At 33.1% G+C, this 25,686-nt stretch overlaps 1 protein-coding gene across 1 annotated transcript in view; it reads right to left on the minus strand.

The window, feature by feature from the left end:
* Positions 1 to 188: 188 nt before the first annotated feature.
* Positions 189 to 25,686, minus strand: part of ITGA1 (integrin subunit alpha 1) — a 189,584-nt gene continuing 164,086 nt past the window's right edge. Inside the window, exons 21-29 of the mRNA XM_074282545.1 lie at positions 24,142 to 24,218; positions 20,307 to 20,396; positions 19,016 to 19,118; positions 17,830 to 17,943; positions 14,088 to 14,189; positions 13,795 to 13,899; positions 11,880 to 11,972; positions 6,903 to 7,019; positions 189 to 525 (exon numbers count right to left, since the gene is read on the minus strand). Coding sequence (XP_074138646.1) covers positions 481 to 525; positions 6,903 to 7,019; positions 11,880 to 11,972; positions 13,795 to 13,899; positions 14,088 to 14,189; positions 17,830 to 17,943; positions 19,016 to 19,118; positions 20,307 to 20,396; positions 24,142 to 24,218 — 846 coding nt within the window. The 3' untranslated portion in view covers positions 189 to 480. The remainder of the gene's footprint in view (positions 526 to 6,902; positions 7,020 to 11,879; positions 11,973 to 13,794; positions 13,900 to 14,087; positions 14,190 to 17,829; positions 17,944 to 19,015; positions 19,119 to 20,306; positions 20,397 to 24,141; positions 24,219 to 25,686) is intronic.

Consider the following 25,686-nt stretch of genomic DNA (forward strand, 5'->3'; position numbering starts at 1 on the left):
CCTAGCAAGTGAGTCTTTTCCTGGCATGTACATACATTTTCAAACTCTGAAAGTCTAGATTTCCATTGGGGTCAGGGAAAAAAAAAACACCTAACTTGTATTTTTCTGGAGGAAAAAAACAAAACAAAACAGAATATGCTTCCATGAGTCTGACAATATTTTTCCTTCATTTCTGAAGCATGTTTGAATAGGCTGTCTTTTCTATTCAAAACACTTTGTAATCTTAAATTCAATTACTCAGCAAAAATGAGTAATTGTTTTAAAATATTTCTTGATGTTTTACAAATATAAATTTATCATTGTCTTTTGGGATCATTATTGATCTGTTTTTTTTTTCTGGGTGTTTAATTCCATAATGGAACAAAGGCATGTGACCATGTAGATGATAATTATGTTGAGAATTTTTCTGGTCACAAATTTGAAGCAAGCCTGAGGACAGATAACTGAACAATTGCTGTTTTCCTCCTCTGGTATGGAATTTCATTTTTCCATCTTCTTCTTTAATGGCCTTTTGAAGAATCCAATCTGTAAAGAAAATATAAAATAGAAATACAATTTGCTATCAAGATTGGGAAACAAAAGTTAATAATAAAACTGAAAAATAGCCATGTTTCAAAAAAAGGGAAAATTTGATAAATGAAAACTCCTTAACTATATATCCTATAGTTCTAGGCCTTTGATGATAAAATCAGCAAACTCTTTCAAACCTTTGAAAGGTGTATCTGTCTCAGGATAGTTCTGGGTTCTAACCCAGAAAGAAAACTGAGATGATGGATGGGTTTTGCTTTTGTGTTCTTGGGTTTTTTTAATGGATAAAGAGTGGAAATTATAAATCCTTACAAAGGTGATGGAAAGCTAAACCAGAATTTTCTGCCCATAAATCTCCTCTGACAAGTATCTCCTCTCCCACATACTATCTGTGTCTCTTGGGCAAGTCACTTAACTTTTAGGGCCATAGGCAACTTTTTAAGACTATAAATAACAGAGCAAATTGGTCATCTAAATAGCACAATGCATAGAGTACCAGGCCTAGAGTCAAGAAGACTCATCTTCCTGAGTTCAAATCTGTCCTCAAACACTTAGTAGACCTTAAGCAAGTAACTTAATGCTACTTGCCTCAGTTTCCCATTTGTAAAATTGACTGGAGAAGGAAATGACAAATCATTCCAATATCTTTGCCAAGAAAACCCCAAATGAGGTCATAAAGAATCCAACATGATTGAAAAAAAATTACTCAACAATAAGCAGAGCAAATGCTGATGAAGAGCTTTTCCTCACAGGAAGTTCCTTAGCTACTAATAGATCACAGGCTTTAGTCATTTATTGGAAATTTTAGTATAGTAATTCACAAAAGGTTATTTATCTTTTGTGCTACATGTCAATGTACTTGCAACATCTTTCAAGTTCCTGCCATACTTACTTAGAAAATTTTGGTTGGTCAAAGATATTTCTCTTCCAGCAAAATGACAAAATAAGCCTTGTACTAACATGGATAAATGTTTTGTAAGACACTCCCCACAACTAGTTTCTCCTCCCTTTCCATTATCCTTTTTCTCAAAGTGGAAGATAAACTTCCTAGCAACTATCTGATGGGCAGAAGACAAGATGAAGCAAGGGTATGCTAGCCAGCTCTAACAACAGCCAGGATGGATGGAAGTTGCTAAGTGCCTAAATCACTTTTTGAATATCAGATATTCCTTAGTTACACTAGTAAATAGTAACTAGTTAGTAGACAGCAAGCGGAGAATTTGAATCCTGCCTCAGATATATACTAGTAATGTGACTCTGGATAAATCAGCTCCCTCAAACTCAGTTTCTTCATCTGTAAAAGACTGTTGTGAGGAGATAATACATAGAAATGCATGCCATATAGATACTAGATATTATTATTATCTCCTTGCCTATCCATAAATCCAAGTGTTCAGGACAGGCAGTTTCAGGAGATTCAGGTAGCTCCTGATTTATGGAGTTCTCTCCAGACCTGAGTCAACTATATAGGCTTAGGTATGGTCTCAGTTACTAGGACACTACTAAGGATCCCCTTGGGAACAGAAGTAATAATTATGGGACACAGAAAATTCTGAAATTATTTTTATCATCTTTGTAAGAATATTTAAATTTCTCCTAACCTCTCACCAAATCCTAAACTCCATCTCAGAGTCATCTGTGAGTGAGGGCCAAAATTAACTTTTTTGCTATGATGTGAATATGTTGTTAAGCTGTATGATATTCCTAAAGCCTTTCGTGGTTTAATCAACATCATAAACTAGCTATCTGGGCATTACAGACACAGAATTTCTATTTGTCAAATTTTCTTCTTTGAAATGAGGCTTTGTTAAAAATTAGACTCTACAAAAATTATTGTACAAAGCTCTCTTATCAATAATTATATTTCAAGTAGCACTGAACAAGTGCCAATTTCCATTTTATTAAATCAATTAATTGCTCAACAAACATTTTTTAAAGCTAAATGAACCTGACTCAGTTTTAGTGAGGGACAGTAAGGGTTAGATACGCCCTAAGGTGGCAGCAACATCCTAAGGGAGTTTAAAGGGTATGCCTCCCCTGGAAGCTGTCATCCCCACATCTTTCTTTCTAGGTCTCTTTTTAGCCATTTCCAATTTGATTGCATGTAGGCACATGTTAAGATGCCTGATGTTTTTGGAATCTAATCCTTTCTGCACCTGGCTTTGAGAAAAATTTCTGGAACATGTAGTTAGAACATGTAGTTAGAAAGAGCAGTTTAGTATCTTCCTTCTTACTCCCGCCCCAAATATTTGTCCCTGAGTTACTATGAAATCCATCTCTACTTTTCCACACCTACCACCAGCATTTGGATTCTAGCAAGAGTCTTGGGCCTAGTAAGTTCCAAGTGTACTTTTCGCTATAAATTAAAAGTTTCAGTCTCAACAACCTTTACTGACAGGGTTTGGTTGCTGGTAAAAAAAATTTTAACAATTGTTTATTTTTAAAAAGTGTATGTGTATGTCTAATATATATATATGTATATATATACACCTAATTTTTTATAAATTTATATTTATTTTATATATTTATATGCATATGTCCATATGCACACAACATATTTTAAGTTTAAACTGCTTTATTACACTTTATTAAGTATAGATAATCAATAAAATAATTAATTAAGCAAGCCCTGATTTGCATCATTTGACAATTTTCAAAGTGTAATTATTCACACTGAAAATTTAACACTCCATTTGTGAGAACTGAACTGATTCCAACTTTCCTATTTCCAACTTTCACTATTTACCATCTGACTTCTCTGAGGTCATGATACAAATACTATCTTATTGGACCATGTGCTACATCAATGTATGTTGTATATTAAATTAGAGTCAGATGGTAAATAGTCTTCATTTTATTTTTGGCTTTCCCAGATTGGACAATGTGTTATAGCTGAAAAGACACCCTCTTTGGTGTTAGGGTCTTGGATTCAAATTTTACCTTGTGTTACTTAGTTTCCCTGAAATTTGGTTTCCTCCAATATAAAATAAAGGAATTGGGCAATAAGATCTTGAATATACCTTTCAACTCTAAATCCAATAATGCTATTGACTCAAAGAAAGGTCATAAAGCAGGCTTTCCTCAGATTCTTAGGCTCTTCTTGCATTGTCCATTTTCTTCCACTGTCTCCCCCTCCTCTCCCAGGTGACTTGAAAATCTCTTCCCTTTGACCCTCTGACAAAAAGTATTCCTCTTCCTTCTGTCAAAACTTGTTTTCAGAAATGAAATCATTCTGGAGAGGTGCAAATGATTGAAAAGATTATAAGTAAAATATTCTCCCAGAAGGATTTGCATGTTAATAGAGAGGTTGGCTTTATGTTAAAAGAATGTGTAATCTGGGTGGATTTCAGGACTATTAAGCACCTACTATGTGTCAGGCACTGTGCTAGGCTCTGAGGATAAATACCAAAGAAAAAGGTCAAGGGCAGTTTCTGCCCTAAAGGAATCCACCATCCAGCTGTTGTTACTGTTATTATTGAAGTACTTCAAAGAAAACATTTTTGAGAAAGTAAGAAGATCTTTTGGGGTGTGGGGCACCTTGACTGAGCTTATCACTCAGCGTGGTATTAATGCCCATGTTAATTTCATTCTGAAGGGAAACTTTTACTGGGGCAATGAAACTCCATGAATGCTCTATGAGTCCATCTCCACAGAACTTTTAGAAATGGGTTACAATCACGAGAATCACAACTGGTCTGTTTGAATTTCTGCTTTAGAGAAATTTGGAACCTGGAGAGTCAAAGATTGGTTCTAAAAGATTTGTTCTACTCCTGGATGAATTTTATAGGCTATGATAGTCATAGATCAGTACAGATCACTTGAACTTGCTCCAGACTAAGCCTACATTTCGTTGAAGCCCTAAGATTCACCTAGTGTCTTCCCTGGGTGAGGGCAGGGTCCACCTGACATGAAGACTAAGAATAATTATCTGACTACTCTGTCTTTTATATATCATTTCTTTCTTGAACACAGTCAAATCCTTACTTAAAATGAAAGGTAGAGATCTGGAAGAGACTTTAAAAGTCATTTAGTGTAACAATTATTTTACAAATTGAGGAAATTGTGAGCAAGGAAACACAGACAGTAAGTGCTAGACCTAAGATATAAACCCAGTTTCCCTGGGTACTAATATAGCTCTCTTTAACCTATGCCATATTCTGCTTCTCTGATATGTTAACATGCCTTTTATGGAGGCAGTTCCGAAACATCTGAAGAACTCATCATATGCAATCAACAGGATATCTTATAGACTGAGCATTCCTTAGTAGCACATTGTATTTTTGTACTTGAGATCATTTTGCCTCATAAGTAGCAGACCATGTTATGAATGGTCACATTCAAATAAATATACCACCTCAGTTTAAGGTATACAGACCTACTGGAACAAGCTTGTAAGTTTGACCTGAAATTAAGTCCTCTCATACTAACAGTAAACCAGGATTTGTGCACCACACTGTGGCTGATGGAGGTATTACAGAAAATCTATTAACAAAATAAGAACAGTTCTGATAAGAAGAGGTGACCAAAAAAAAAAAAAAAATTAGTCCCTGGCGTTTGTTGGAGAAAGATAAGAAATTGCATCTAATTTTTAAGTAGGATCTATGTTGTTTTGGAGATCCTTTTCCTTTTTTCCTACCACTCCCTAAAAGGAAGGTGTTTACCACATGAAAAATGAGTTGGAAAGGACATAGAATATTCTTTTAGAAAAACAGTAACATACCATAGACGTTAAGAATTTCGGACTGAAAATCAAACTCAGAGATCCTCTTATAATGGGAGGGGGGTCTTAAAATAGCCTACATAAACTTGGCTTTTAAAAACATATATATATATAGCTTGGTAACTCTCAACATAGTTGGTTTCCTTTTTTTCTTTTTTTAAAAACATTATTCTTAAAAAGATTCCATAGTTTTTACTAGTGCTGTCAAACTCAGATAGTAACTGGAGCCTGTAAAACTATGCATAAGGATTCCTGTGGCAGTATATTGACTTAGAAAGCCACATATTATCATTAATTATTTTTTATTTATTTTGTTAATATATTTTAATCTGCTTCAGGTTGTACTTGGAAATCTTATGGGCTGTGAACACTGCCTCTTTGATTTCTCTGGTCTTCCCCAGACTACCAAAAGGATTCATCACCCTATAAAAACAATGAAAAATTAATCTCTCGATATTAATATTTGGCGTTTGCCAACTCAAACTACTGATTCATATTGAGCTTGATGTTCCTAAAAATTCAAGATCCTTTTGATCAGCTTTATTATTATTAGATATAGTGACATCTTCTTGGCAATGTGTATTCTAGAATAAAAAGATGATATAATTGGTTTAATTATTGGGAAAGTGCCCAAATTAGCTAGTACCAATAATTTATATTTTTTGTTATTGTATTTTCATTATTTTAAGAAGTAAAATATGAAGTAATATAAAATTTGAGATAGAGAAATCCCATGATAAAGAGGAAAGATCCAGAAAAACCTGAATTCAGGTAATATAGGTAATATAGATTATCAGATTATTTTAGATTATCATTTACAGAGGTGAAGAGCTGTATTGGTAAAAGGGGTTTCATTTGGGAATTCTCTCTATCAATGAAATCACTTGTCTCGGTTCCTATTCATTTTTCACTGTTCTATTTGTTGTTGTTCAATTCTTTCATTTTTGTCTGACTTTTCATTTGGGGTTTTGTTGGCAAAGATACTAGAATAGTTTGCCATTTCCTTTTCTAGCTCATTTTACAGAAGAGGAAACTGAGGCAAACAGGGTTAAGTGACTCCTTCAAAAGTCCACAGATAGTAAGTTTGTGAGACCAGATTTGAACTCACGTAGAGGAATTTTCCTGACTCTAGGCCTAGTTCTCAATACACAATACCCTTTAATATTTTATGCAGTCTAGTATAATTTTCATTAGATTTCTATTCATTGTTTACTTACCAAACACAAGGATCCTAATTCTCCTCTATTATGCTAGTAGTATGACTCAAAAGAATGTGCACTTTCACCATAATGGAGTCTTAGGTGTAAAAACCAGATTTATACAAAAGATTAATTAGGGCCTATAAGGTGACACAATTAGATTTTGTGAAATAGGAGGTCTCCTTGGATTGTGGTTCATTCACAAAAATTCCATTTACAAACAGCTTTTCAGGAACTTATGTCTTCTGGTTAAGGTAAGTTATAGAGATGTATGTATATGCAGATATATACATATAAACATATACTAGTATATATCCACACAGAAGGAAAAACAAAATCTATTTTGACGATATATATAGTGACCATCAATTAACGCAGGATATTCCCTAACCACCTATCTATTGGCAATGATTTCTTCAACTATAACAAAAAAAATAAGAGGAAAGGGCACTCACCTTCCATAATGCTAATATAAGGAGCATCAATAACAGGAATCCTGCAAAAGCACTCAGAAGGATCACCCATAATGGCACTTGACCAGGTAGAAGATCTTTTGATATCTGAATAGCTAGCTGAAATAGTAAAGATAATCAAAAGCATGAAATGTCTTTTAAAGACATCAAAAGATAAATTATATACTATAAAAGGTATAGTGACTTTTAACAATGTTGTTATTCTTATATAACAATGTTATTAGTTAACAATATAGTTAATTAACAATATGATTGGTTATGTTAACAATGTAATTATTAGTTAACAATGTAATTATTCTAAACAGTGTATGGAAAGTATTTCAAGTATTTAAGTATATATTATAAAGTTAAACATATTTCCATATTCCCAAATTTTTGACATAAAAATCTACTTTTTTTTTTTTTGTCACACAAATAGTATCTAGAGTCTGAGGCTAGATTTCAATATGATCCTCCTGATTCCAGGGCCAATGCTCTACTTAGTTCACCACCTACTTAGTTGCCCCCAAAGTCAATAAAAAGATATTTGTAGCACAACAAATAGAGTGCTAGACTTGGAGTCCCGGTTCAAATCTGATGTGACCTTCCAAAACTGTGAAATGAACAGATTTGTTTTTTTTTTTCTTTGCTTTCCTCCTCTGATGTCAGCCACTTCCCAACTCCCAAGGGTTTCCTTCTGTGGTAGAGGCCATCAGAAAAGCCCCTACTTCCATTCTATTAATCTTTCCTTCTCTTATTAACGAGCAGCTTTCCTGTCTCACATTTTAGAGCCCTAGAGAGAATTGATACTGGAGCCAATTTTATAATGAGCATTAATTGAGAATGGAATTCTAAATTGAGGAATCTGGTGCACATTTTATCTTTGGCAGTATCTGTGATAGAGGTAAATTTAGTTAACTTCTTAGGGTGTCAGTTAACTTAATTATAAACTGAAAGGGTGGGAATGTAGATATATGATCCTAAATTAGTCCATAACAGCTGTTAATGACTTGTTCAGTCACTTTTAGACTTTTTGTGACTCATGTGGAGTTTTATAGATGAGGAAAAAGAGGCAAATGGATTTAATTGACTTGTTCAGAGTCACACAACTAGAAAGTTTCTGAGGTAGGATTTGAATCATTGTCTTACTGATAGCAAGTCCAGTGTGCTGGAAATGTAGAGAATGAGGTCAGTGCCCAAGGAGTGGAGCCAATGTCCAAAGAGTAGGGCATGGCGAGGAGCAAATAAAGGATATATGAATCAATGATCATTTATTGAATGAGTTGATTATATTCTTATCACTGTGCACTAGAAAACAAAAGCTTACATCCTATTAAATAAAGAAAACTGCATGATATACTGGGATAAAGCACTAGGGATTGTGAGAGGATTGCTGTTCTTGTCATTGTTATTTTTCAATTAGGTCTGAATCTTTATGACTCCACTTTGTATTTTATTGGCAAAGATATTGGAATAGTTTGCCATTTCCTTCTCCAGCTCATTTTACAAATAAGGAAACTGAGGCAAACAGAGTTAAGTGAATTGGTCAGGGTCACACAGCTAGTAAGTATCTGAGGCCAGATTGGAACTCAAGAAAATGAATGTTTCTGACCCCAGGCCCAACAATCTATCTACTGCACTACCTAGTTGCCTTTGTTAATGACTGGTAATGACATTACTTCTCTTTTGATTGTATCATTTTATGTATTTATTTTTATTTTATTATTTATTTATTTTTGCTGAGGCAATTGGGGTTAAGTGACTTGTTTAAGGGTCACACAGCTAGGAAGTGTTAAGTGTCTGAGGTCAAATTTGAACTCATATCCTCCTGACTTCAGGGCTGGTGCTCTATCTACTTCACCACCTAGCTGCCCCTATATCATTTTATTTAATGAGGGGTTTCCTTCTTACCTCCTCCCTCCTTCCTTTTCTCCTTCCTCCTCCCTTCCTTCCTCTTCCCTTCCTCCTCCCCCTCTCTCCCTTCCTCTTCTCTTTTCCTCCCCCTCCCTCCCTTCCTCCCTCACTCTCTCTGTATGTATCTCTCTCTGTCTCTTTTTTTCCTAAGGGTCCTGTTTTTTCGTATCAGCTTAAGTCGATGAGTATGGTAGCGATGTGTTGACCTAAATGTAAATTTGCTAGTGGGTTTACTCATGTGAAAAATATGTGTAAAATATCCTAGCATATTTGAGAAGTTGTGAGTATGGATTAGGGATTTGTTTGGTATTTTGTTTGTAAGTGAGTTAAGTTCAATGGCCACTAAGATGCCCAAGATTGTTACAATAAGGGCGGATAGTTTTGTAAAGGTGGGCATAGTTATAGGAATTATTGTAGTAGGGGGTAGGTTTGTTTTCTTCTTTCTTTCTTCTTTTCTTCCCTTCCTTCTCTTTTTTCTTTTTCCTCTTTCTCTCTCTTTTCTTCTTTCTTTCTTTCTTCCTCCTTCCTCCCTTCCTCCCTTCCTCCCTCCTTCCTCTCTTTCTTTCTTCTTCCTTCCTTCCTCCTTCCTTCCTTTCTTCTTCTTTCTCTCTTTCTTTCTTTACATTCCTTACTTTCTTCTTTCTTTCTTACTTTCTTTCTTTCTTTCTATCTTCTTATCTTTCTTTCTTTCTTCTTTCTTTTCTTCCTTTCTTTCTTTCTTCTTCTTTTCATTCTTTCTTTCTTTTCTTTCTTTCTTCTTCTTCCTTTCTTCTTTCTTTCTCTTTCTTTCTTCTTCTCCTCCCTTCCCTTCTCCCTCCTTCCCTCCCTTTCTTCCTTCCTCTCTCCCTTCCTCTCTCCCTTCCTCTCTTCTTCTTTCTATTCTTTCTTTCTTTCTTTCTTATCTTTCTTTCTTTCTTTCTTTCTTTCTTTCTTTCTTTCTTTCTTTCTTTCTTTCTTTCTTTCTTTCCTTTCTTTCTTTCTTTCTTTCTCTTCTTTCCTTCCTCTTCTTTCTTTCATCTCTTTCTTCTTTCTTCCCTCCTCTCCTCCCTTCTTCCCTCCTTCCCTCCCTTTTCTTCCTTCCTCTCTCCCTTCCTCTCTCCCTTCCTCTCTTTCTTTCTTTCTCCCCTTCCTCTCTCCCTTCCTTCCTTCCTTCTTTCTTCTTCTTTCTTTTCTTTCTTTCTTTCTTTCTTTCTTTCTTTCTTTCTTTCCTTTACTTTCTTTCTTTCTTTCTTTCTTTCTTTCTTTCTTTCTTTCTTTCTTTCTTTCTTTCTTTCTTCTCTCTCTTTCTTTCTCTCTCTCTTCTTTCTTTCCTTTCTCTTTCTTTCTTTCTTTCTTTCTTTCTTTCTTTCTTTCTTTTTCTCTCTCCTTCTCTCTCTTTCTTTCTCTCTCTCTCTTCTTTCTTCTCTCTCTCTCTCTCTCTCTTTCTTTCTTTCTTTCTTTCTTTCTTTCTTTCTTTCTCTTTCTTTCTTTCTTTCTTTCTTTCTTTCTTTTCTTTCTTTCTTTCTTTCTTTCTTTCTTTCTTTCTTTCTTTCTCCTTTTCTTTTCTTTCTCCTTTCTTTCTTTCTTTCTCCTTTTCTTTCTTCTAAGGATGAACATTGGATTTATACCAAGCTAGTAGGGGATTTGTGTAGGGGATGTTGATCAGTGCCTCTCTTCTTACAGTGTATATATATCAGTGATGTCAAACTCAAATAGAGATATGCTGGTAGCAGGTGGCAAGGCTGGGATTCAAACCTGTGTTTTGAAACATTCTCCAAATATGAATTGAGCAATGTTTCTGTTAAACCTTATTGCAACCTAGGGACATGTGGATGTTGTGTTAGAACTGTCATTGGTATGCAGGTTTCCTGGCCATTTCTCCTTTCCTTCTCCAATCTGTTATAATTCTTCTAAGGAATATTTCTTTTCTTTGCAGTGTACATCAAACTTCCCTTTAAAGGTATCTACTGATGGCACACTCGGTGATTCTGAAAAAGCCCTGTTTTTGGAAAATATTAATTCTTAAGGAGTTTTTTCTCCTTTTTTCAATAGGAGCTTTTTCTTACAATGTATTGAAATCTGTCTTCTTATAGCTTGTCTCCTTTAGCCCTGCCCTCCAGGACAAAAATAACAAATGTAATCTCTTTTCCTCAAGGCAAACCTTTAAATATAAACTATGTATGCCAATATTATTACTTAGATCTGGGTTCAGATTCTACTGCCGATGCTTATCACCTATTTGATTTGGGGCAAATCAACCTCCTAAACCTCAGATTTCTTATCTGTAAAAGGAAGGAATTGAATTTGATAGCTCCTGAGATCCCTTCAAATTCTATATCCATAGTCCTATAATCCTATCTAAACAGTTTTTTAAACTATATGTATATCTTTTTAGTATATATATATGCATTTATAAATTATATGCACTTAATTATATATATGCACTTATAAGTAATATAAATACATATATATGTGCATTTATAAATAATATGTTTTCAGAGTTGTTCTTCAGATGTCAATTGCAATTCCAAATGTCTTTTAAGAATAGATAATTCTGGGGCAGCTAAGTGGCACAATGGATAAAGTACAGGTCCTGGAGTCAGGAGGATCTAAGTTTGGCCTCAGATACTTGCCCCTTTCCTGCTTTGTGACCCTGGACAAGTCACTTAATCCCAATTGCCTTGCCAGAAAAAAAGATAAAAAGAATGAGTCATTCCAAATGTATCACTGATAATCAATGTGAATAGTAAAAAACATAAATTTATTGCAATTTTTAGTAGCTATAAAGACAAATAGTAGGCCCAGCATGCTAATAGATTTAATAGGATTATGGTCCAGGAAGTTAACTTGACTAAGGTCAAAGGTTAATAGGTAATTAGCATGGTAATGCCAGTTTATTTACTATACCTCAGAACCAGACTAAAATCATAGCTAGGCTAATGAATTTCATTTTTAAGGCAAGGAGAAAAATAACAAACTTAGATATTACTTTCTTCCACTATTTCAGGTGTGATGTCTAATTATTAATGTCACATCATAAAAGGCAGAGTGAGACCTAGAATGTTTTCAGAATTGGTATTTCCTTACCTCTCTTTTTTGGTTACTACTACTTAATACCAATGATGAGTTTTCACTATGAAGTTCTGCCTTTATAGTAAGATTCAAACTGGAAAAACTTGCCTGCAAAGAAAATAGCAGGGATTTCTGTTAGCATTTGTTGCAATCATATTAAACCTAAGTCACATTTAAGTAATAACCTTCATATTTAAGTGTGGTATTCCCTTGTTTTTTTCCTCCTTTGGATTACTGATATTTCACCCCCCAAAAAAAACAAAAACAAAAACAAAAACAGGACTTGAAAAGAAATAAAGAAAAACATTTAGAAAATAACCTTGATTAGAATTATCTTTGGAAAAAAGAAGCACAGTTTTCCAGTAATTAGTAGAATTCTTTAGAGTAAAAACTTTATCTACTAAGGTGAAGAAATGTATTGAGCTCCTTGAAGTCAAATACTGAACATCTCAAAGCCTTGCTCAGGAATCTTTAAGTTTGGAAGAAATTGCCAAAGTGTAGAGATTACTGGAATAACCTTCAAAATCCTAAAATTGTCTCCATGCCTGGTGGATTGGGATTTAAGCAAAGATGTCCAATGATATGAGTTTCAAATAGAAGTTTCACTATGTATCAATTGTTTATCTTTGATATAGCTTTCTAAATCTTGTGGCATTGTTAAACAAGAATAGATTGGTATTTTCAAAGACGGAAGAAAAAGAAATTAACAAGTACTCAGAGAAAACAAAAAGATTCAGAAGAGGGTATGAGTAAATAAAAAGTTGTTACTAACTTATTAAATTTGACATACAATTAAAAACTATCCATAAAAACTATCATATATAATCCTCTGTTTGTTCTTTTTTGTGTCTGCAAATGTTTGTACTTCTAAATGGCTAAAATCATAATATGGAAGAAAATTAAAAGAATAAAATGAGAAGTTTGGACCAGATGGATTTCTGAAATATCTTTCAACTATTGTAGTCTCTGATTTTAATAAAGAATTTTTAATTTAATTTTTAATGATACTCCTCCCCCTGCCATTTATGTTGTTCTTTCCAGTTTACAAAGCATTTTTCTTCAGACAATGTTATGAGGGAAGGAATCTATTTTTTAATACATAGGAGTCCAGGTTGCTTCTTGTTAAGAGAATGCACTCTTCCAACGTAGATGAGCAAATGTTTTGAGATTTATAGTTCAAGTCTGAAGAACTGAGAGTTTAAGTGTCTTGCCCAAATAGAATCTCTCAGGAGTGGGATTTGAATAAAAGTTTGTCTTAAGGCCAGTCATACATTCCTTATTTTCCCCATGAGGAAACTGAAGCTCAAAGAAAGTTACTCAAAGTCACATAACTGTTTAGCAGTACAAGCTGGCAATAGAGCCCAAGACTTTTTAGTAGGTTTTTTTTGTTTGTTTATTTCATTAAAACTACTTGACTGACTAAGTCATTTTGACTATTATAAATGTTCAAACTAACTGCAAAGGACATGTGAAAGAAGATGCTATCTGTATCCATAGAAAAAAGTGATAAATAGAAATATGTATAGGATGAGTTACACCTACCTACATATCTACCTATCTATCTATCCACATACTTATGTCTAATGGTAGACATCTATAGGGTGAGGGGAGGAGGGAAGAAAAAAAAGAAATTTATATGATAAACTTGTTATATATTTAAAAGAAGTAGTAAGTTATATATAATAGATTTGCAATTTCCTGCATAATAATCATTTTATTACTCTATTATATCATGGAATTTTTGTTTATTTCACACATTAAAAATAAAATAAAAATAAATAAAAACAATTAAGGATTTTAAATATCTCCCACAATTTCTAACATTGTGAAGTTATTGAGCAAAGAAGGTAACCTTTGCAAACTATAAAGCACTATATAAATGTGAGTGATTATCATTATTATTATCACTATTTGTTGATTTGTCACTTACTTTTATGAATGTTGACTTCCACAAGATGAATGTAATATTTATTTGGCTTACATCAGAAGGGATCAGATTACACTCAATGGTTGCAAATTTGCAGGTATTGCAGTTCTGTATGAGAGTGGGAAAAAAATTAGCAATCATTGCTATTTTAAGTCAGATACTGGAACAAAACCAGTTCAATTTAGTTTGATGTTGAATTTATTCATTTGGAATAAAAATGGAAATGAATGGAAACTATGAAATATGAATTAATAATTATTACTAAAATTAGCATTTGTCTCTTAGTTGAAATTTACCGAAATAGTGCCTCGCTTGAGTTCTCCAGATTTTGGTATCATTTTCTTTCCAAAGTTGATGTTGAAAGGATCTTGAAGGCTAGTTGGTCTACAGTTTACATTCTGTTATGAGACAAAGATGTTGCTTTATAAGACACTGAGATCCTGTCTCCAGCCCCTCCACCAAAAGAAAACAAAAACAAAAAACAAAAAGAAAAAAAGAAAAAAAAGTCTTCTAGAAAAAGTACTAATGTGAACACTGGCTTTGGTCACATATTAGTTTCAATGTGTAGCATCATTAGCTATAGTCATAACTACATGGAAGCAATAATCATTATCCATGATAGTATCTTTTAGCTGGTAAGCATGAACATCAATGTTCTGAGAGAACATACAAGATGCTACAATATCACCATGCACAAAATCAATTTGAGTTCATGTTTGTGAGCTTCTTGACTCTTATTAAGATTTATGAAATATGACAAGAAAAGAAATACATACTTTTAAAATTCTTAGGATACTGAAGGATACCAGAAAAATATTAAACTACCCCAATTTAATTTTTAAATGCTGAATCATATATAGATTGCTAATAGAAAAGCCTTTTAAGAGTTTAAAAAGAAGAATTTCAATTTTGGATGTCAAGATCACAAGATATGCAAACTTCCCCTTAGAATGCCTCTTTGGCTTTTTGTCTTCAATGAAAGGACATAAGATTGTCTTTAATCAAAGGGCAAATATTCAGACAAATCTGAAATATCAAGACTTACAAAATAGTCTCTAGCCCCTTTTGGAGCTGTACTCCATTTTCCATACAACTGGCAAAGTTCTTAAAATGGGTTTGATGGTGTCACACAAGGTTCCCCTCTACTTCTGAATCCCCCCTCTACTTCTGAATCCCCCCTCAATAAAGTGTAATGGCTTCTTACTATCTAGATTGCTGGAATTGGCAAACTACAGGATAGGGCTGGTCCACACTTCTGTATGGGCTGAGAGTTAAAAGTAAAAACCATTCTTAGGTGCAAAAGCAGGCAATCGGTCAAATTTGATCTCCCAGCCATAATTTGCTGAACCCATGAAAAAGATCATATAAAACTCCTCTTTTTGTCTTTTAAAACTCTTCACAACCTGGTTTCTTCCTATCTATTCTGTCTTGTTCAGACTTTATAATACAACCAGTCTCATCTTCTTGTTCCTCAAACATGAAACAGCATTTCTCTGAATTTGGAGCTTCAGCCTCATGCTTGAACTTCCTTCCATCTTTGCCTCTATTAAATTCTACGGTTTCCAGAATTTAAACCCCGACTTCTGCACGAGAACTTTCCTAGTCTCCCTGAGCTACTAGTTTCTCCTTTAATTTACTTTCTATGATTGTTTCCCCACCCACCCCCCACAAACTATATTATGTGCATGTTAGATCATTAGGCTAAACACTCTTTACAGTTAAGAACTACTTCACTTTTGTCCTTGAATTTCCAGGTTAATCTACCACAATACCTGAAATAGAAACTTATTAAGTACTAATTTAATGATTAATTCATTTAATATGCTTCTCTAACTATCTCCCCACTTATCCTCTGAGTTCCTATTTTCTCAAAATTTATTTTCTGGGGCTGGGGGAAATTATTAAAAGTCTTTTTGGTGACATGTTTAGCAGTGAAATCATGTATTTCTCAGCAAGTGATAATTTAAGTGTTTGAAGAGGTCTCAGCTACTTTTGATCATGTCTCTCCTCTGTTCTACTTCTTGCTTTATGATAAAAGGCATTTTATATGATACTATATAGTATTATGAATGAAGAAGTTATGGAAGTCTAAAATAACAGGAAAAGGATAAAAAGAGAGGCTGAAAAAGAAAATGGTAAAAATAAATTCACATATAGTAATTATTGCTTTGAATGTGAATTGGCTGTTTATAGCAGGGTATTTTTTGTGGTTTCAAAGAACTGAAAATTTCAGGGATATCTGTTGGGAAATGGCTTAAGTTGTGGGATGTGCTTGTGATGTAATACTACTATGCTATAAGAAATGGTGATCTCAGTGATCTTAGAAAAGCATGAAAAGACTTGCATGAAATGAACATTATATACATTATGTACAATAGAATATTATCTATAGAGGCATGAGAATGAGATAGCATTTGTAAAAGTTCTTTGCAAACTTTTAAGAGCTATAAAAGTGCTATCAATCATTATGCCTGGATACCAGTTTTGTTTCAAGCCTTGTTCTAATTTGCATGTCATCTTTTTTTTAAGTAGAAAAGAGATGAAAATCAATATATTAATTATCATGGCTTCTTAGGATCTTTTTATCTCCCTTTTTGCAAAAGGTATGTTTCTTTAGGAGAAGAGATTACAGACAAAATGATAGGGTCTGTTTTTAATAATTCTATTATTTTCTGAAATAAAATATAAAAGTAAAGAAAGCATATTTTATATATTCACTATTCTGAGTTGCCTATGACTTTAATTAAGGATCACTTTACTATGGGCCTACCCAAGTTACACCAAGTACTACCTTAAAACTCGCCTATTTTACCATTCACTCATTTAGTTTAGAACTTTAGTGGAACTTTGATTATAAAACAATAGGGCTTACTCCCTTCACTGACACAGACTGTAACTCCTCTTGCTTGACTCAGTCAAATATCTTTTGAGAAGTTTTGTGGCCAAAAATAAATCATCTCCCTGTAACCTGGTGGTGATCTCCAAATGTTGCTAGATGGACTCTGGAATGTGAGACATACAGACTACTTCTGGCACCAAACCTAAAGTTCATTTTGCTTGATACAACTTGCCATGGCTTTCACACTCCTACATAGCCTTTGAAAATTCAAGATCACCTCCAAAACAGGACCAGACATTAGAGTAGGACTTTAATGGATGAAACCTAGCTAAGTGATAATCGGTGTAGTATATATAATAGCAAATTATTATTATTTTAATTATCTAATTAGCAGTCATTTAAATTATTTTTTTTATTAGGAGGAAGTCTTATTTTAGTTGAGTCATTTCACTCGTTTATGATTCTTTATGTAACCCCATCTTGGGTCACATTTTTTTTTGGCAAAGATACTGGAGTGGTTTGCTATATTTTTCTTTAGTTCATTTTACCAATGAGGAAAATTAAGCATATAGGGGGGCAAATGATTTAGCCCAATTCATACAGCTAGTAAGTATCTGAAATTGGGTTTGAACTCATGAAGATGAGTCTTCCTGGTTCCAAGCCCAGAGGTCTATACATTGTACAACCTAGCTGCCTGATATTTTTGTTATGCACTTTGCCAAAGTGCTTTGTACTTGCCAGGCAAAGTGAAAGATGCTGTTAGTTTCAGCACCAATTTTCTCATGTGATAGAAAATAAAATCAAGAAGTAATAATAGTACTTTATTTTCTAAAATATTATAGATCTCTGGGGCAGATAAGTGGTTAGCTCAGTGGGTAGAGCACCAGCCTTGAAGTAGGAGGACCTGAGTTCAATTTTGACTTCAGACATTTACTAGCTATGTGACCCTGGGTAAGTCACTTAAGCCCAATTGTTTCATAAAGAAATAAATGAATAAAGGAATAAAATACAATGGATTTCTTTTGTTTATTTAAATAACCTTCCTTTCTGAAAATAACTTTCTTCTATCACAACCCAACAAGTCATGCCTGGAAACAAAACCAAAAAAGTGTAGCAAAACCAGACAACATATATGAGTTTAACAATTCATGCAAACTTGTCTTAAAGTAAGGGGGAAATGGTGAAGGAACATGACTTACATCAGAAGATGACCATCCAATTAAGTAGAGTACAGGGTATTCATCTGATGTTAAGTTGGGGAATGAAATATTCAGCTTAAGTTCTGGTATGGGAATATGCCCACTTTTTCGGATCTGTACAAAATAAAAGAAAAACCTGATTAAGTATGTAGTACTTAATTCATGTGTGCTATTTCTAATAGTGGCCATCCTTACCTACATTTATGTTCTTGTTCTGGTTGCCACCTCTCAATTTTCACAGTCAGGAAAATTTCCCAGTCAAGAAAATTAGAAGCAGGTAGATGCTTCCAGTGGAATCTTAGAACCACAAGAGGCCATACATACATAGTCTTATCTAAGGATAATACTAAGTGAGGTAATCTAGACTCATCTATTATGGGGTTTGGCTAATATGAAAGAAGGACTAATAATAAGAAAGGAAGAACAAGTTAATTTAACTAAGAATCTGTCTAACTAGAATTGGTTAATCAGAAATAAAATTATCTAATGGGAAACAAAGTCCTGCTTCCCTTCCCTTTACCTTATCACTTCAGCTATTGTCTCCAGATTGAGGCCAGTTTTTATGAGCTCCATGGATTACTTTGAGGTCACATGAATTCTAAAGGAGTATCTTTCTTGAGAGAATGCCAAAAGATCTGATCTCTCTGAACTTGCATCTACCAAGTCTAAAATGGATCTACCTGGCTAGGCTCTCTAGCTGGACTTCTCAGCACATCTAGAGGTAATATCGGGTTACTTCAAATTAGGTTGGGCTTCTAGTCCTGAAAGCCTAGAATCATCTGCCAGGGTGTTTCTGGGACTTCTGATTTTGCTTTTTTCTTCTTACCCAAGGGTTCCTCTAACTCTTGACTATTGATGGGTTGAAAAAAGCAAAATATCTGAATAGCATGACAAAACTTTTTTGAATATTCATATTCCCTCCTTTTCTGAATCTGGTATTTTGTTCAGGAAAGGAAGACAAGATAACCAAACAATGCTAAATTCCCTAACCACTCCAGAATCCTATGGTATGGAAGGGGAAACACTGTATTTTCCCATTAAATCTTATATATTAATGTTGATTTATTCTTTAAAGTCAGTCTGTACCTTTATCCTGACATGATAGGTGAATTGTCTTGCAATCCAACCTAACTTAAAAGCTTACAACTGAGTCTTTTAAGATACAGTTGTAGTAGCTATTTCTTACCAAGTAGAAAACGTTGATTTCATTTCCGATGTCATTAGTTGAATTAATAATGTCAGGTACTGTATCATTGGCCGCAATTGAAATGTGATATTCACTTGCAGAGCTTAAAAGATATTGATAAAAAGAAAAAAAAGAAGAAAAAAATTTGTTTTTATTCAGGTAGATTCTTTTTTTCCTACATTAAGCCAGGTAATTCCAAAAGAGATGCATGCATATAGATTAGAGTGAATAAGATTCTGAGGAAATTGAGAAGAGCCAGAGAAACAATTCAATTAGTGTTGACACATATTCAGCATCTCTGTGTTTTAATAATAAATTTAAAAAGTCATAGCACAGTGACATGCAATAATGAAAAATTTATATGGATTCTGTGGTTTCATTTTGGCTAATGAATTAACATTTGCAGAAAGTCAGTAATTTCCCTGTAATAAGGTTTTTATTAACTTGCATTTTTTTTTTAGTTTAAAAACTCTAACCTCGTAATTGTAATTTTACTATTCAACTTATCCATTTATCCTATTGGTGTCAATTGAATTTTGAAAGTTTTCTTAAGCAGAATTCCAGAAGAAAGTGAGGGGGAAATGAATAAAAGAAACTTTGAAAATGTTTTATTGGAATTTGTCTTTTAAGAAATGGAATGGAAAGAATTCTTGGAAAAAGCCAAAGTATTAGGAAAAATGAATACATCAAATTGGAAAAAGAATTTACAAAAAAAAAAAAAAAGAAAAGAAAAGAAAAAACCTATAAAGAGAAACTTTCATGTCTTACAATTCTGACTCTCTTTCCTTTAAATGACTTCCTAATTGTGCTTGACATTTATTCTTAGAATTTTCCTGTTCCTGATATTTATTCTTAGAATGATTCTAACATTCTCTTTTGCTTGAGGACTTTTGTTAGGGATAAAATTGTATTAAAATGTCATAGTTGAAAGGGAAAATATAAATAAAAGTCTGAAATGGAAAGACAGTTTTAAAATAATTGAAAGAAAAATAAAAGTAAAAACCTAAATAATAGTTTTGTTGAGAACTTGATCTCATCTTTATATTTTGTCCAACATAATAGAATGGTCAGCACTTAAGTAGCAGGATAAGGAGTTATAGTACCAGCACATCACCATCTCTAGTCTTAGTTTTCTCATATGTAAAATGGAGAAAATAATTGTCTTAATGTATCTCATTGGGGGTGTTGTAGGAGATATACTTTGTAAACCTATGAACTATGTCATTACTATTTTCTTGATTTTTACAAATATTTTCCCTTACAAAACATAAAAAATTAGATATTTATCTACCTGGAAAATTGGAGTCCAGCTTCATATTTTACTGGAATAGAAATATCTACTTCATTGTCAGAAAGTGTCTCCAAAGGTTCTTCACTGTCACTAGAAAAAGACCAACATATTCATGTCAGTTAGTATTAAAATAACCTGTATAGACTCTATATTAGTATATGGTATTTTATTTTATTTTGATTTTATTTATTCATTTTTTTTTAGAATAATGGTTCTATTGCAGACAATTAGCCATTTGGAGATATTCCCACACATTTGAAAAAGAATCCAAAATTTCTAAAAATAAACATACTTTCAAGAATACTAGATTGAAAAACAGAAGCTATTATCAGTGGCATTTAGCGCTTTCTTTTATGGCCTAGGACAACGAACCTCATGTATCCTATAGTTTTATTGAACAGCTCTAGCATGGACTGAAATACTTTCCCCAAACTTCTAACATTTAGCAAGGTCTATCCTCAAAAGGTCTGGGCTTCTGAAGTCCTTCCCCTGATTATCTCCTTGCCACATACTTTATTTAGTTTTTAAAAATTTATTTTCTCAATTCATTATTTATTTATATTAATATTTTTAAAAAAATTTTGGGGGGTTCCAAATTCTCTCCCTCCCTTTTGCCCCTTCTCTATCCATTAAGAAGATAAGAAATGTGACATCCATTATATCTGACATGACTTTTAAAAAGAAAAACTAGGTCAAAACAACAGAATATACTTATTATGACACATTTTAATCATTCTTTTGGAAAGGAAAAGTAAATAAATAGTCATGAACTCTCATCTCTACTTTCACTTAATAGTGTTGATAGACTGAGGGAAGGGAAGATGCTTAGAAGGGAAGATGAGCATATGATAGGAGTATTTAATAATAATGAGGATAAAGTCTAACTTTCTTATCCTGGTATTTAACATCTGACTCAGTTTATCTTTCTAGCCTTATACTACTTACATTGTTTTTCTAAACAAATCTTTTAATCTTTTTAACTAGACTATTTGCTATGCCTGTATATCTTTGCAGATGCCTTCCTGAAATTCCCTCTTCTTTTTTCTCTATTTATCCAAATTCCATCCATCCTTTAAGACTAAGTTCAAATCACACCTATGCCAATTCTTTGGATAGACTAAAGTTAAAGGATGTAAGAAATGGAAAGGAGTTTAGAATTTCGATAATCCAACTTTCTTATTTTATCATATGGACTAAATATATAGACTGTTCTCCAGTATAGGATATAATTCTCAAATGCATGCATTTCTTTGTCTATTACCTAAATATAGCATAGGTGCATATGTGTGTATACATATATATATATATACATATATATATGTATATATATATATATATATATATATATATATATATATATATATACACACACACACACACATATAATAGTAGTTAATGAGTTGGATAGAAGTCATAAAGATTTGGATTCAAGTCCTACTATAGGAGCATGCTGGGGATCTAATCCTGACCAGCAGAATAGATCCCTTCATGTGAGAGGACCATAGCAATACAAGGAGACTGAGAGGCAGTTGCATTCCCTGACCTCTCTTCCCTTCTCTCTTGCTTCTGATTTATTTCATTCCCAATTCACAGAAAAAATTGCATCAGTAAAGGCTGATTTGCAATTCCTTCAAGTGTATTATGATTCACAACTATGGGGGCTTTTAAAAGGGTACAGTCCCCTTTAACCCTTTATAGGCTTTCTGGGATTTGTACTTAGGCATGGTCCTTAACAAAGTACCATCTTTGATGCATACACTATATGTATGATCCTGGCTAAGTCTCTGTCTTTAAGCTAAGAAGAAGTGACATGAAAACCTGTATTGATTGAGGGAAAATCCTCATCCAGGAGTTCCCAATGGAATCCCAGGTACTGTCCTCTTCCTTATAAAAGTAATCATTGAAAAATAATTAGATGATGTTACTTTATAAAATGTTTATTTATAATTTATAATGAAACTCTTTTATATTTCTTTTAGTTAAATTTTTTAAAGTTGTTTTGTTCATTTTTATTATTATTTATTATTATTTTTCTTGTCTTCATTATTTGTATCTTTCTTATTAAAATGTGATTTTAGGGTGAATTAAAATTTTGAACAAACCAGATTTTTGGGAAAAGATAGACAATATTTTAATTCACAAATTAAGAAGCATTTACTTTAAGAATCAGGGAGCAACACTTTATACTAGATTAAATCATCCACAATATACTAGCAACACTTTATACTAGATTATATCAAACCACAATAATGTTTTATATGGAATAAGCACTAGTAAATAAATACATATTTATTAATTGGCTGATTGCTCAGAAGATGAAGAGCTGAATAGTTGTTAACTCCACAGAGATAGGGAAAGGGATAGGGACTAAGGGGAGATATAAGGAGGCATTAATGTGTCTTAGGTGATAAATGCTTGTATGTAGGGCAGACTGAGGTCATGTATAGAAGGCTATTTGAAATTTTCTTGTTTTTGATAATGGTCAAAGGAGTTGACTGATTTTGATGAAAATTGTTGTTAAAGAGTTTAAGAAACATCAACAACTGAAGTTGTGATTCAGTCTATCATCTTGAAATAAAGTGATAGTGAGTTTTGTAATTTTTAAGAGACAAGTGAAATTTGCTATGACAGAGATTGAAGAGATAGCTATTGTATAATGCCCTTTCAGCAAAGTTAAATTGCAAATTTTAAAGGATTTTTAAAATGTGCTAGGAGGGCCTGAATCATCATAGGGAGGCAGAAAGGAAGGACAGATTCCCTAAGAATTGTTGATCCCCATGTAGCTAAAAAGAGCCCAAAGGTATGCACGAGCATGCCAGGACCTGCCAGCTCATTGCAAGGGAAGGCTGTAGGTATTCTGAATAGAATGTAATCAGGAGCAGATGTAGCTTTGTCTGGCTCTCCGACAGACTTGAAGGAATGTCCTAGTTGTACAGAATTTGCTCCAGCTCTGGGACTAGGTGAATTTATCTCTTTTTTATTTCTTCCTTTCCTTTGCTTCCCTGCTGCTCATGAAGTAAGTGTAGCTTGCCTTTAAATCTACTTATTTTGCTAGTTGTACTTTTATAGTAGGTTTTGTTACTGGAGCTTATATAGATGAGGTTATTTTTACTTTTCACCTCCTCTTCTTTCCTTCTCTCTCCTAATCACTAGTTTAGTTTATTCATATGTATCATTTCAGGCAGTTGTATGACACAGTGTATAGAAAGCTAGGTCTTAGAGTCTGGAAAATTTCTATTCCTGAGTTCAAATCACATTATCTATATGATCCTGGGCAAAGCACTTAACCTTGTCTACCTCAATTTCCTCATCTGTTAAATGAGCTGGAGAAGGAAATGGCAAATTTCAACAAAACCCAAATAGTGTGGGAAGAGTCAGACATGAGTGAAAAATGAACAATTACTTTAGATATATCATCTTTTGCTATTCTACTTATAAGAAAATAATAGGATTCATTGCTTTCCACTTGTGCTGATAGTATACAGATAACAGGAAGTTTTAAGGAATGACTTGGTTTTCTAAGATAAAAGATTTTTAGGGATCATGAAGTATAATGGATAAAGAATTAGACCTAGCATTAAAAAAGACTAAAGTTCAAATCCTGTATTTGATACTCTGACTGGCTTTGTCACCCTGGACAAATCATTTCAATTTAATTGCCTTCAGTAGCTCTTCAAGACTGTAAATTGTAAAAATGTTTCATATATATTAATAAAAGGGATCTCTCTACTTCAGTAAAATAACATTATCACACATATGGACAAAAAAATAAAAACAAAGCCTAAATGATTTCCCTGAATCCAAGTATTAATGTGGAAAAAGAAAATAAACTAACCTTGTTACACTTAGGTGAATGGTCACATTTTCCATAAGGTAGGAAATATTAAATTGAAAGAGTATTTTAAAAGATATCTGTAATAAAAAGATATTTAGGTTAAATAAAGGAATAACAAAAAAATTTGGCTTTGACAACAATATTCAGCTTATACAAATTAATCCACTCAAACTAAAAAATGCAAGGAAGTTTAAGAATTGTCATTTTATAGCAGAACATATTACAATACTCATATGCTATATATTGTAAATATATATTTACCATAATACATATACCAATATGTCACTGTATTTAAAATAGTTATTGTATAGAAAATAAAAGCACCATAATACTTTCAGGCATAAGCATATAATAGATATTGATATACTGAATGGATATACTCCATTTGATATTCTTTCCCATAAACATATGAAGTATCATGAATAGGTAGGAATTAAGATGAAATATAATGTATACACAAACATGCATGTGCTAAAGAGTATAAGAAAAAGAATAGGGGCAGCTAAGTGGCACAGTGTATAGAGAACCATCTCTCAAGTCAGGAGATCCTGAGTTCAAATGTGATCTCAAGACACTTGACATTTCCTAGCTGTGTGACCCTGGGCAAGTCACTTGACCCCAACTGCCTCAGGAAAAAAAAAAAAAAGAATAAAATGGAGTAGATTTTTTTGTACATTTTGGGGGACGGCTAAGAGGGAAATTTTTGTCAATGTGTTGATTCTCTTTTTCATTTTGCCACATGTAATTTTGGAAAAAGCCTCAGAGATCTTTTTTGCCATATTAGTCAGCTAGCTGAAAGCCTTTACCAAAGTTTTGTGGTTTTGCCCATTCCACAGTTCTTTTTTTTTCAGCTATTTGTCTATCAGACCATTAGTTTATTGTCTATTTAGAATGAATATTTTTTGTTCTAAAAAAAAAAAGTACAGGAAAAATAGATGTGGAATGTAACTTATAGGGTAGTAACTTCCCCCCCCCCTCCATCATTTTTTTAAGTTCAAGTAAGGTAACATTTTTTGTTAATCATGTATGGCATTTTGATTAGTTAAACATCTCTCTTTCTAACTCTGTAGTCAGTAGATGACCTGACCAAGCATTTTAGAATTAAATGCAAGTTTCAATAAAAACACACATACAAAAATTAAAAAAAGGAGCTATTTCTGATATACACTTTAATTTTTACAAATAACATCTACCAATTATGTTGGAAAGACAATTCTCTTTTATGTAAATAGTATATTCTCTATTTTTTAAGTATGAATTATATCAAGAAACAAACAAACAAAAAAGATGACTACCTTTAATCCAATTGGATTTCAAGTTTATCTTAAGAGCCAAAATTCCAGGCAAACCCATTTGTTTTTTTCCACAGTCTTGGCCAATGGTTTTCATTTGAAATTCTCTTTTTTTATAGCCAATATTTGCCAATAGCACCCCATTTTGCCTAATAACTTTATATATACATACATACATATATATATATGTATATATATACATGTTCGACTGAATATTCATTTGAAAGAATCTGTTTTTGGATCTTAATAATTA

Source organism: Sminthopsis crassicaudata, chromosome 1 (assembly GCF_048593235.1).
Source record: "Sminthopsis crassicaudata isolate SCR6 chromosome 1, ASM4859323v1, whole genome shotgun sequence".
NCBI lineage: Eukaryota > Metazoa > Chordata > Mammalia > Dasyuromorphia > Dasyuridae > Sminthopsis > Sminthopsis crassicaudata.